Here is a 12,087-nt window from a genome sequence, read left to right as displayed (position 1 = left end):
CTATCGGAGCCTCAATGGTCCGGCGGCGGCAGAGGAGGAGGAGGAGGCTCCTCCGATGCCGCCGCCGCCGCCGCCACTACCCGCACCAGCAGCAGCAGCGGAGGTGGATGTACCAGTGGCAGCGGTAGCGGCGCCTCCGCCTGGGCGAACATGGTCCTAGTCGCCGGTAGAAGGCGACGATCGTCTGCGGGCGGTGCACCAGCCGGCGGCGGTGGCGGCGGCTGCGGAGGCCGCGGGGACGCTCCCGGCCGCGTCCCCCTGGGGAGAATCAGCCGGGGCAACGGCATTGAGGATGGAGGAAGCGGCTCAGGTAGAACTGGGCTTGACTCGAGTGACAGTGAAAGCGATGACAGCAGCGGCGGCGCCACAGTTCCTCTAGCGCTGGGGGGACATAACATGCAGCAGAAGGGCCGACCCCGCCGTCTACGGGGACGCGTTCTCAGCGGTGGCGGTGGCGGGGCCTTCGCCGCAGCTACGATCACCACTGGTGCCGCCCGAACCGTCGCATTTGACCTCTCGCCCACACCAACACCGGCTGCTGGTGCTCCTGATGGTGGTGTTGGTGGTGGTGTTGGTGGTGCGCAGCGGCAGCGTTCTCGTTCGCGGCCGCCGCAGCGGCCTGGCAGCGGCACCGACACGGACGACACTGCGCCGTCCGACTTCGGGTACGGCTATTGCGATCGACGCAAGTACGGTGCCGACTCTGATAGCGATTGCGGCAGCGGCGGCGGCGGTAACGGTTTTGGTCGTACACGGGACACAGGCGCCTTCCGTCGTCCGTTGTTAGCCTCCACGCATTCCCAAGACTCCTCCTGCCCGCCCTCCGTGGCGCCCTCCGAAGCTCCTAGCCTAGGGGCTGTAGTGGCGGCGCGCCTGAGGGCAGCGGCGAAGGAGGCAGCGGCGGTGGCGATCTCCGAGGCAGCGGCAGCGGCGCCGGCGGCGGCGGCGGCAACCGCGGCGGCGGCAGCAGAGGTCGTAACGACAAAGACAGCGACGAAAGCGGGAGAGGCTGCTGCGGCGTCGGCGGCGATAGCGGTGATGCAGCGCCAGGACTGGTTTCTTCGAGCGTCTATGGAGGAGGGGAGCGGAGAAGAGGACGTAAAAGAGAGCTCCTCCTCCTCGGAGTCGACACCCCGATTGGGGCCGCTGGCGTCGCTGCCTGCGCCCAGCTTCACTCCGCGGCCCGACGAGCGCGGGCGCGATGACGTCACCATTGGGAAGGGCGCTGCGGAGGGAGGTGGCGGCGGTGGCAACGGTGGCGGTCGGGTGCATCGGGTAGCGGGGGGCGGAAGCAGTCACTTCGGTGCGATGCCCTACAGCGGAAGGGGCCCGCCTGCTTTCCGAGGGAAAGACGACGACGATGAAGAGGAGGAGGAGGAGGAGGAGGAGGGGGAGGAGAACGAGGAGGAGGAGCGCCAGCATAGCCAAACAAATGACGATGAAGAGGAGGGGAAGGAGGAGGAGGAGGAGGAGGAGGAGGGAGTGGAACGAGGAGGAGGCTGCAACGTAAAACCTGACGGTCATGAGGATGGCAGGCAGCGGCGGAACGAGCGCCGAGAGACTGGAGGGGAGTGGATGCGAGTGAGGGGGCCCTTCGCTGCTGCTGGTGGTGGAGGAGGCAGGTTCGGGGGAAGTGCAGCTCGGGGAATAAGAGCACCAACAGAAGTGGTAGGAGGAGGAGGAGGAGGAGACACGCCCGACCCGTGGGTCGTTGGTGGTGGTGGGCCCGGAGCTGTTGGAGTCAGAGACCTGGAGCGGCTGCGTATCGCCCTCCTAGGTGCAGCCGCCTCCGCTGCGCCATCGGGCCTGACCGGGGATGGGGGGCAGCGGGCGGCGGTAGCGGCGGCAGTTTCACCGCCGCAGCTGTCGGTGGCGCCGTCGCTGGCATCGCCGCCAGCACAAGGGCACGCGCCCATCAGCCGCGGCGGCGCCGGGGAGGCACACAGCGGTGTCGTACGGGGACTCAAAGCTGCAGCTGCGGTGGCGACGGTTGCTGCATCCCGCGAGGTGTGTGATGGCCCTACTGCCGCTGGTGGCTGGCACAGCAGCGGCGGCAGTGGAAAACCGGCGGATGAGGGGGAGGGGGTTGATGATGGTGATGATGAGGATGATGATGGTGATGATGGTGATGAGGGGGAGGAGGAGGAGGAGGAGGGGGAGGGCCACGTGGAAGGTTGTGGCTCGTCTCCGGACAGTGACCACTCAGTGGTGTGGCGGCGAGTGGTGTCGTGCCTGGCTGGCAGCGACGGCGGCGGCGACGGTGCCGGCGACCTTAGCGGCGGGCTGCTGTACGACAGCAGCACCGGCGGCGGCGGTGGAGCCGGCGACGTTGGTAGCAGGCTGTCTTACGGCAGTACCGGCGGCGGCGGCGATGGAGAGGAGTATAACGACGACGATGACGATGACGAGGATGAGGATGAGGATGAGGACGGTGTAGTCAGCATCGCCGGGCAATCTGCTCGCGTTGGAGTTGGCGTTGGCGTTGGCGGTGTTGGAAGCACCGGGGAGGCGGAATGGGGTCGCGACGCGGAGGGTGACGGGAGCAGCGGCGACGACGAAGGGGCCCGGGGTCACCGCCGCGGCGGCGGCGACCCAGGCTATGTGTACGGCGGCAAGCATTCACCTGGTCCTTCTTCCTCCGTCGGCACCACCGCGGCCACCCCCGCTGGTACCGCTCCCATCGTGACACCCGCAGGCCGCCGTACGGCAGGTCCTGCCGTGTTCGAAAAGGCGGCCTCGGGCCAAGCTACGGCAGTTGCAGCTGCGGCGGCGGCGGCAGCAAAAGGCGGCTCCCGTCTGCGTGCTGCCGCGGGTAGTGGAGGTGCGGCCGGGGGGGGCTCCACCGTACACATGCATGCCCTGACGGGCCACACCGGCGGTAGCGGCGGTGCCGTGCAGCCGTACGGCAGCAGCCGAAGCTCCACCAAGGCGCAACATGCAGCACCGAGCCAGGGGCCTCACGCCTCTCGCCGAAGACCAGGACCCGAATCTGGATCTGGATCTCGATTTGGATCTGGGTTTCGGATGGAGGCCGTCGTGGGATCCGGATCCGTCTCACAGAAAGCTCCCACCGCTAACGTCACTGCCACTCCTGCCGCTGCCGCCGCCGCTGCCGGCAGTGCTGGTGTTAGTGGTGCCGTACGTACGCGGCCGGCCAGCACGCGGCGGGTCACGTCTCGCCCTGGGGAAGCCGCCGCCGCCGCCACCACGCCCCAGCTGCGACAGGGCGGCCCCACCGGACAGTCATTCGCACCGGAGGCCGCCGCGTATCCGTGGATGCAGGGTCGCCCTGCTGCTGCTGCGGCGGCGGCGGCGGCGACGGGGATGGCGCCAGAAGAGCCGCCGCACCGCCAGCCCTCTGCGGCTCGCGGCCGCCGACGGCCCGACTCGGTAGCCGCAGCTGCGGCGGCGATTGTGGCTTCGGCGGCGGCGGCGCTGGGTCCAGAGAGCCGTCGGGCCGCTCTGCGGCGGTCAGGTAGCGTCCCAAGGTTTCGCAGCAGCTCCAGCAGCGGCGGCAACAGCAGCAGCGGCGGCGGCGGCGGCAGTAGCATCACGGAGGAGCTGCGCGCGTCCTACCAGGCATTGAAGCGGCTGCAACAGCAGTAGCAGTAGTCACGTAATAGCCGGGATGGCGATGCCAGCTATGGCGAGAATGTGCTACATACATACATACATTCAACAGGTGGTACCACTGCTTGTGAGTGAGTGAATGGATGCTTGAGCGACTGCGTGGCGTTACACAGCTGGTCCGCCAGGATTACCGGTACGGCAGTGCCGGCCAGCCCGCATAGGAGCGCAAGCACGGGTTATTATGCTCTGCCACAACTGGCGGCGGCGGCGACGGCGGCGGCGGCGGCGGCAGGAAGAGCGGCGGCAGGTTTGGGGACCAACAGCAAGAACGGCCGGCTGCATGTGAGGCCGCGCACCGCACAGACATGCCGTGCCTTTCTAGGGGGCCCGTGTGTGGGTGTGGGTGTGTGTGTGTGGGGGGGGATACGGGGAAGAGGGTCAGCTCTCTTGGAAGGGGCGGGGGATGGATAGGTGCTTGGAGTGTTTAGCGTCCCGGAGGTGGAGTGAGTTCTCCGCTATAGGGGCTTAGCGCGGTAACACCATTCTAGGAGGACTTGGCACCACGACGCTGTTCGCCAGAGCGTGGAGGAAGACGGGGAGTCCTACACCCGGAGGCGTTTAATAACTTTTCATAAAGACCCTCGTGTGTTGCGAAAAGATATCGTACTGCCGTACGGCCTTTTCGGTGTGTGGAAAGGGGTGTTACGATGCGACGGTGTGGGGGCAGCAACTGGAGACGTGGGGGGCACTGCACGTGTGCGTGTGCGTGTGTCTGTGCGTGTGTCTGTGCGTGTGTCTGTGCGTGTATCTGTGCGTGTGTCTGTGCGTGTGTCTGTGCGTGTGTCTGTGCGTGTGTCTGTGCGTGTATCTGTGCGTGTGTCTGTGCGTGTGTCTGTGCGTGTATCTGTGCAAAGGCTCTGGCAAAGACAAAAGAGAAACGCCTCTTTCCCCCCCCCCAACATATATCGCGTTGGCGTCGGTCGGCTAGCCGGACTAGGATAGTCGGGTCGGTCGGGTCGGTCGCGCGTTTTAGTTTGGGGGGTTGGGAGGAGCACTTGCATACTGACAGCCTTTCAGTACCAGCAAATCAGCTAATTCTCCAGGCCAGCAACTTTATGCCAGCTTTACGACAGCACTGCTTTTACTACTTTTCCGCCGCCTTCACACCTACTTTTCTACACCTACTTCTTTACGGCTTGGCAATACTATTTCTTCTTTTTTAGTTCTGGCGGCTTAGGTAGGTAGTCTTTCCGACATCTTCTTCACTTCGTCATCCCGAGGTCACGGTCTTCACGGACGCCTTTCGGTCAGTCCTATACGTTTGATACTCTCTTGCCCTGGCAGCAGCTTCAATCGTGTGTGGTTCGTCTTTCCCCCCCAACATACACCGATGGGTGCATGAGGAGTGAGTGACTCAGCAAGTGAGCGAGAGTGTGAAGGTGTGTCTGTTTGGTGATCCGAGCCGCGCTGAGGACGTGACGAGGTGAGAGTGGGTGAGTGAGTGAGTGAATGTGCGCGTGTAGAGGTCGAGTGTTTGGAGGAGACGGATGTGTGTTCCGTAGCATGTGACCATTACAAGGGCGTCAGGCGGCCAATGCGCTTGTGTAGTTTAACGGGTAATCGTCATCCGCGCAATGCCATGCGATGCTATGCGATGCCCAAGTCACGGCAAACTGCTGCTACTGCTGCTGCTGCTGCTGTGACCGCTCCGTTCCGCATCATGCAATGCTGTTCACACCCGCTGTTCGGTTGGTTTCTATGTCACGTACATTGTATTGTGCTAATCGTGTCTTGTGCTATGGCCCCCGCGCCGTACATTGACCCGGCATAGCCGCAGCAGCTCTAGGATCCGTAGCAACAAAGCTGGCTGCGTTTCCCAGCTCTTTCCTGCTTGAATCCCGGGTGGTATTGGCAGGTCGTTGCACGTCAGCTGCGATCGCAGCTTCCTGCCGGCGGATGAGGTGTTTGTGCCCGTATACATTGCCTCTCTGCGTGCGGTTGTGCTTGCCTGCCTCTCCCCTTCTCTCAGACATCACAAGCAGTCAGTCAGAGAGCGCGGGGCCTAGAGAGAGAGGGGGGAAGAGAGAGAGGTTAGGGGAGAGGTTAGGGGAGAGGCAGGCTTCATGTTGTCGCTGGGGCATTAAGATTGCAGTAAGCGGCTCGAACGCTGCGGGTGTAGCCGATGCGAAACGGGAAGCCGGGTACAGCGATAATTTTGATGACCAGCCTATGAATGAGAATCAGAATGAGAATTCGTTTCTTGAACCTTCGCACATAAAAATGCGGGCCAGCAGGCGTGCGTCGGATTGCTGCGAAACTCCAGCGAGCTTGTCGTCGCGGCTGCAACGATTTATTATACACTCCGCTCATTGTGCTTAAACGGAGTCAAGAAGACATAAGTAAATATGTATCGCCAGTCAGCTGCGTCAAACACTAGGGGGATGTCACCACCAAAACGAAAGGCTCTGATGTGCGTGCAGCGCTGACTGTTGGTGCCATGGATTCGCATATGGGGCAAGCCCAAAGGTATTGAAACAGTACCCATAGGCACAAACCTCCAGTGCAAAGAGTAACTAACAAGGGAAAGGACCTTTCCCTTGTTACCTGGTCGTCTTTTGAAGTCGACCTGCGGTCAGCTGAGCTAGAGATTTAGCACGCAAGCTCAGGTATAAAATTATAATATATGCCTAGATATGCACGTTTAAGCTAATATGGCGCCAGAAGCGACCTGGCTAGATTTGCGCATTAACTGTCGCGGCAAGTTTCCGTACTTACAGGCTCCCTACTCATTCGTTGTGGTCTCCAAAAAATCACTCCGTTATCGCGATGGATTCCTGTACATTAGGGGCTTAGTAAGTTATATGGGAGTTTGACGACTCCGTGCGTGTTAGCTTGACGAGAGTCGATAAACTATAACGTTGTTATTAACGGGATCGGAGCACGGTATGGCAAGCATTGACAGAAATTGAAGGAGCGCAGCATCGAATAGGACTTGTGCAGGTGGATTGCTGTCGACTTTGTATCGAGGCGAAGGTCTCTACAACTGCGACAGATCCTTAAGGTGGGTCATTCAAGGCCTGCACTCCCTTCAAAAATCTCGCGATGGATATTATCTTTTGGCATGGAGTCCTCATGGCGGAACCTCTGCCGGTGTTTGACAACCCTGAATGAGGACCTTGCCATGTGCTCCACGTTTCCGGTTGGTACCGGAAATGCCCAAATAATTATCCTACTACACACCTTAACATTTAACAGCGCACTCGGAAGGATATTCACATAGCGCCTGTGTCCTACTGCAGGCGTTGGACGGGGAATCGGTGCTAGCTCTGATCCAGTGTATCTGGATTCCGGCACCCAATCACAAAGCGCAAACTGGAAACGTGAATAGCAACGACGGAACCCCACGGGTCTGGCGCAGCTGCCGAGGTGCAGCTCGCGCTGCACCGATGCAATTCCGCGCCTTGCCTTACAGGAAAGCCTGCGGCGCTGCTCAGGCTTCTAGGCCTCTCCAAACCCCCACTACCTGCCAGCCTGCTTGCTTCGCGCCAAGGCCGTACTGATCCTCCACTGCACGCCGAATTGTCCGCGCAGCCGTTGCCGTCCCCAAACCCGCCAACGAGCGATTCCCCGAGCCTCCTCCGCCACTGTCACTCCTTTGACCAGCGCTCCTCAGCCCGCTCCACCGCCCCCGTCGTCGCCGCCGCCGACCCACATGAGGTCCTCCTGCCGTACGGAACCTCGCAGCACTGGGCCATCGTACAATGCTTGAGTGGCCAACGCCATCCGACACCACCAGCCCTGCCGGCATTGGCCCACGGCAGGCTGGTCGACGGCGCTATGTACCTGCAAACCCAGGGCCAAGGTTATGTCGCAGCCTCAGCGCCGTCGCCTGGGGGCATGTGTTGGAGCGGCTACCCTCCCATATATTCAACGATGTATGTGGACCAGGAAGGGACAGAGTGCCTGGAGCAGTGTCGGAGCAATAACAACTCCAAGGTTCTCGGCTCTGGCGGAAGCTGCGCTAGTCCCATGCTGGCGACGGCGGCGGCGGCGGCAGCGACTGCAGCGGCGGCGACGGCGGGGATAGCTCGAGGGGGGGACCGTGAACGTGATCGGCCTGAAGGGGGTGTTGCGGGTGGGCCAGGGCTGAGCAGCGGTAGCCGGGGCGCTGAAGCCTATCGGCCGGCACCGGCGCTGCGCGATCGGCTTGTCCAGAACCAGCATCAGCACCAGCAACAATATCAACACCACCAACATTATCATCAGCAGCAGCAATCAGGTCACCAGTACTCCCCGCAGCAGCAGCAGCAGCAGCAGCTCAGGACCGAGCATGACTCCGCCGTTAAGTGCCACTGCACCGCTGGGACGGGCCTCCCATGCTGGGACTCCGACCCGGAAGTCGAACGGCTTGACCGTCGCGCCTACTCGGCTTCGGCTAGAATGTACGGAAAGGAGCAGGCATTCCTCCGAACGTACGGCAGTATTGGCATCAGCGGCAGCTGTTGCTGCGGCGGCGATGGCAGTATTGCAGCCTTTGACGGCGCCATGAGCGGCAGCAGCGGGACCGCCTCGTACACCGCGGTACGGCCTCTAGGACAGCCGCACCACGGCGGACACTGGCTGCAGCAGCAGCAGCAGCTTCCCGTACTGCAGCTTCCCGTACAACAACAACAACAACAGCAGCAGCAGGAGGGGTCCCAGGAAGCGTTACAGATGACGAGGGTGGTGGAGCGGCTGGATGCGGGCGGACGGCTGACCTGTGGGCCAGCAGCCGCACTGACCCACGGGTCATCAGATTCAGGGCCCGGATGGCTGCCGGGCGGCGGCGCAGCGCCGCAGCCGGCGCAGCCAATGCGGATGCGCCTGGTGCGGCAGCGCAGCGTGGGTCTCACCCGCAAGAGGGTAATCGTGTAGCAGCTGTGGGTTTTGAAATGATGAGCAATGGATTTGCTGTTCAAAAATACGTTTTGCCATCCGTCCGCCGCAAGCAGCTGGACGATAGCGCAGGTGGTTATGCAGGATCCCGCTGTACACTCGTGTTGTGTTGTACGGCGGTACAACGGTACGATGGTACGAGACCCGCACGGACATTACAGACTGCAGACGCGACCAGGGGCGCGGTAGTCGGCAGGGGTCGGTCAACAGGCGCTGTGAGCAGCTGCACAGACGGAACTGGACAAGTTCCGTAAAACGCCATACGCGGTGTGTAAGCGTTACAAGTATCTGACCAGGCCTGACATTGGCCAGGGGCTGCTGCTCAGCCCCAACGGAAAGACCGCCTAAGCTATCTCCCGCAAGGACGGGAGTTCGTGTGTTCATACCAACACCAACACCAGCACCAACACAGGGGCGTGTTGCTCGCTGCGGCTGAGACCGCTGCGGCCCTCGGTGGGATCACCTGCTCTTCAGTCTCAGAAGTGATGGACTACCCATCCATGTAGACAGGAGGTTGTTCGTACGGTACTGCAACCGTTCCAAATTTCAATTATGCTTGACCATTTTTAGAGGCATCAGAATATGTACAGTTCCTGATTTCCTGCTTATAACGACTTCGGTTTTGAAGGTGGTTCTTCGTTGAGCTCCAACGATGCATATGCAACCTGGCTTCCGGATTCCCGCGGAGTTCTGTTTCGTACTTCCTTCTATTCTCGTACGACAGCATGGATTTTGTCGTGTAGGGGATAAAAGTCGTGGTTGATTAGGCGGGTAAGTAATGCTTTGTCAACCGCTGCCAACGAGTTGAACTCTCTCTCTCTTCGTCCGCCAAACATAACTGTACATAAATATGAAGTGTCGTGACCCCTCCTGATGCTCTGCACCTGTTCATCTCTGGAAAATATCCTCTGAGAGGAAAATATCCTCCATTAAAATTTTACCTCAACAGTATCCCAAAGGCTAAAGGCCTTGCCGTGCCTGCACACGTCAGCACAGGTCGGTATATGCACCAGTTGGTGCTATCAATGCGGAGGAGCAGCACCTAACTGGGTGTGTGCGGAGGAAGGGTGTGTAGTGCCCTGATGGTCGGACGGGCCCTCGGCCTTCCAACGTGCTTCACAGAGCTATTTTCTGCCTGGCTTGGGGCGCGGCCGTTTCCTGGACTTGGGAAATGGGTGACGCTGCGTTTTTTTTGAGGGGTGTTGAGGTAGGGGCGGTTATTTCGTTGTTCGGTTACCTCCGGGCGGTTGCAGCTCTCCTGTTTGGGGAGCGCGGGCGGGGCATCTGCCGGCGGGGTTGCGGCGGGGAGGTACGTAGTGATGACGGCTAGCAAGGTCGTATCTTGCGAGCAGTGTATAGTGCGTTAAGTAAGAGTACGGCAGAGGTGATCAGGTAGAATAAGAGTGACACTTCTTTACGTTCGAAAAAAACCACATATGATGCCATTGCACGTATTACATGTATATGATCATGGCCTTGAAAGGAAGGTCCGAGAGGTAGAGTTATTTTGGCTTTTTTCATCGCGGTGTTGAAGGAACGGTTTCTGACCAAATTTGTAGTAGGGATATATCACCCGGGGACCGTCTCACGGTCCGCTTTCCTCAAAAGCGGAGAGAAGCCCGGAAGCGACAAGGTGGCACTCGCTTTTGCCTCTTGCTCACGTTCACCCTTCGGAAATGCGACGAACGATACAATGTAATAACATCTGTGTGTCTGTCTGTCTGTTTGTCTGTCCGTCCACATATTGTAAACCTGCCTGTAAACCTGCCTGTATGAAAAGGCGGCATTCGGTTGTCCCTCTCGCCCACCGACTACATGGGGGAGGGACCCTATGGCATAAAACGGGGGGTAACCCCCCCTTAAGCGTAACCCAGGGTGTAGGGTTAGGGGTTACCCATGTGGCTATGTACGAAGGGAGGTGGGTAACCTAACCCCGGGGTAGGGGTAACCCCTTACCGAGGGGTAACAAAGGGGTTGGGGTAATACACTACTGATGGGTAACAGACAGGGTAACCTGCACCTGTCTCGCCTGTCTACACACGCAAACATACATGTCTTCACCAATCACTTGTGAATGCCCAATTATCAACATTGACGCACCAAAACATGCCTTGTGTAGAAACCTAGACCTAAGGATAAGGCACACAGCTGCAGCATAGATGCAAGGAGGAGGACGAAGAGGCATACATAGGCAGAGCATATTGGGGACCGCCGCCAGCGAGAAGCCGCCAGTGAAGCCAATAAATATTCCTATCAAAAGGTCCAGGCACTTACCGCCGCTCCGGACCCAAGACCTAAAACTCGCGGACCAGCCAACGGGCGGCAATGTAAGCTTACATTACCTTAAGGTCGGCCAGTAGCTTAAGTGCCCCGTCCCGACCTGCTACTTCCAGCTCTAGGCACGACCTATGCAACACTATCCAGAGTCTGCTCGTTTTCAGAGCAGGCTCTCCTAAGAGCGTCGAAGGTCTTGGGCGGGAGATCCGACACCCCGAACACGGTCACACCCGGCGAAGTGTAAGGCACCCTCAGGTAAAAATCCTTGGATGTCACTGGATGTCTTGCTAAATGAGGTGCACCATAAGTGTGGGCCTGTGCTGCAGAAAGACAGTCGAGGGTCTTGTTGTGGTGGTCCGCGCGCGCGAACGCTAGAACGCCACCATTTTTGCAACCATACGCACCAGTATTGCAACGTGGATTATATGTGTGCATTGTATCTATGGTCAATAGGAACAATGCCAGCAGTGAATATGATTGACTGAATTCGTGATAGTGGTCATCGCTTATTGTAGCATGTCCGTCTAATTAAAAGACCAGACTATATGAGCTTACAAGCTAATTAGCTGTGATTCAGCTTGAATGTGCTTGTCAGGAGTATCAATGGAGGTAAAGCAGCATGCACATATGCGTACGACCACCCCCGGCCGGTAATATGTCGGCCGACCTCAGGACTGACTGCCTGATGTTTCACAATGACAACTATTATATAACATTGGATGACAACCAAAGGCATCCATTTAGTGAAGACCTGTCGTCGACTTGCGTGTGTGCTGCCAGCATTCGCCCCTTCTCCTGTACTCATCTACAAGCCAAACAGGCCAAGACATAGGTACTTATTGCTTATTCCTTGCGTGTGTGATGCTAGCATTAGAGACCTTAAGGTTGAAATGGCAAACGATGCTTCCCGAGATACCACGATACTGTAGGTTGCTAACGTTTACATTTTTAAAGTATCCTTAAGCGGAATTTACGATGTGGGAAGCATATAAGACGAGTAGCCTATAGGCCCATACATATGTCCATAGTCCAGGGCAACGGAGGGGTTTACCCTGGGGCCGTGTTACCCCTCCCGCTGGGTAGGAACTTACAAGGGGGTTACCAAACAGCTACCGGGGGTTGAAGATGGGTAACCCATGGGTTACTGACCCAATCAGTGCCTTAGGGTGGGTGGAAGCATAGGCGTCTAGATGTCCAGCCAGATCTGTACCTGTCAGATGGCAAACACCTGGTCAGGCGGCATCGGATCGTGGGGCAGAGGCTGTTGATAATAGTACAAATTGACTTTGAGAAGGCCTTTGATAG

General features: G+C 59.0%; 1 protein-coding gene across 1 annotated transcript in view; it reads left to right on the top strand.

The window, feature by feature from the left end:
• The window catches only part of VOLCADRAFT_96060 (uncharacterized protein), a gene marked incomplete at both ends in the record, with an annotated part of 24,624 nt that extends 16,140 nt beyond the window's left edge, over positions 1-8,484 (top strand). Inside the window, 10 exons of the mRNA XM_002955178.1 lie at positions 90-665; positions 1,170-1,303; positions 1,733-2,007; positions 2,380-2,668; positions 2,711-2,821; positions 2,976-3,142; positions 3,217-3,470; positions 3,744-3,912; positions 6,870-6,996; positions 7,043-8,484. Coding sequence (XP_002955224.1) covers positions 90-665; positions 1,170-1,303; positions 1,733-2,007; positions 2,380-2,668; positions 2,711-2,821; positions 2,976-3,142; positions 3,217-3,470; positions 3,744-3,912; positions 6,870-6,996; positions 7,043-8,484 — 3,544 coding nt within the window. The remainder of the gene's footprint in view (positions 1-89; positions 666-1,169; positions 1,304-1,732; positions 2,008-2,379; positions 2,669-2,710; positions 2,822-2,975; positions 3,143-3,216; positions 3,471-3,743; positions 3,913-6,869; positions 6,997-7,042) is intronic.
• Positions 8,485-12,087: the final 3,603 nt, after the last annotated feature.

This window comes from Volvox carteri (assembly GCF_000143455.1).
Source record: "Volvox carteri f. nagariensis unplaced genomic scaffold VOLCAscaffold_49, whole genome shotgun sequence".
Lineage (NCBI taxonomy): Eukaryota > Viridiplantae > Chlorophyta > Chlorophyceae > Chlamydomonadales > Volvocaceae > Volvox > Volvox carteri.
Note: the sequence above shows the minus strand (reverse complement) of the source record. Positions and strands in the feature narration are given on the sequence as shown.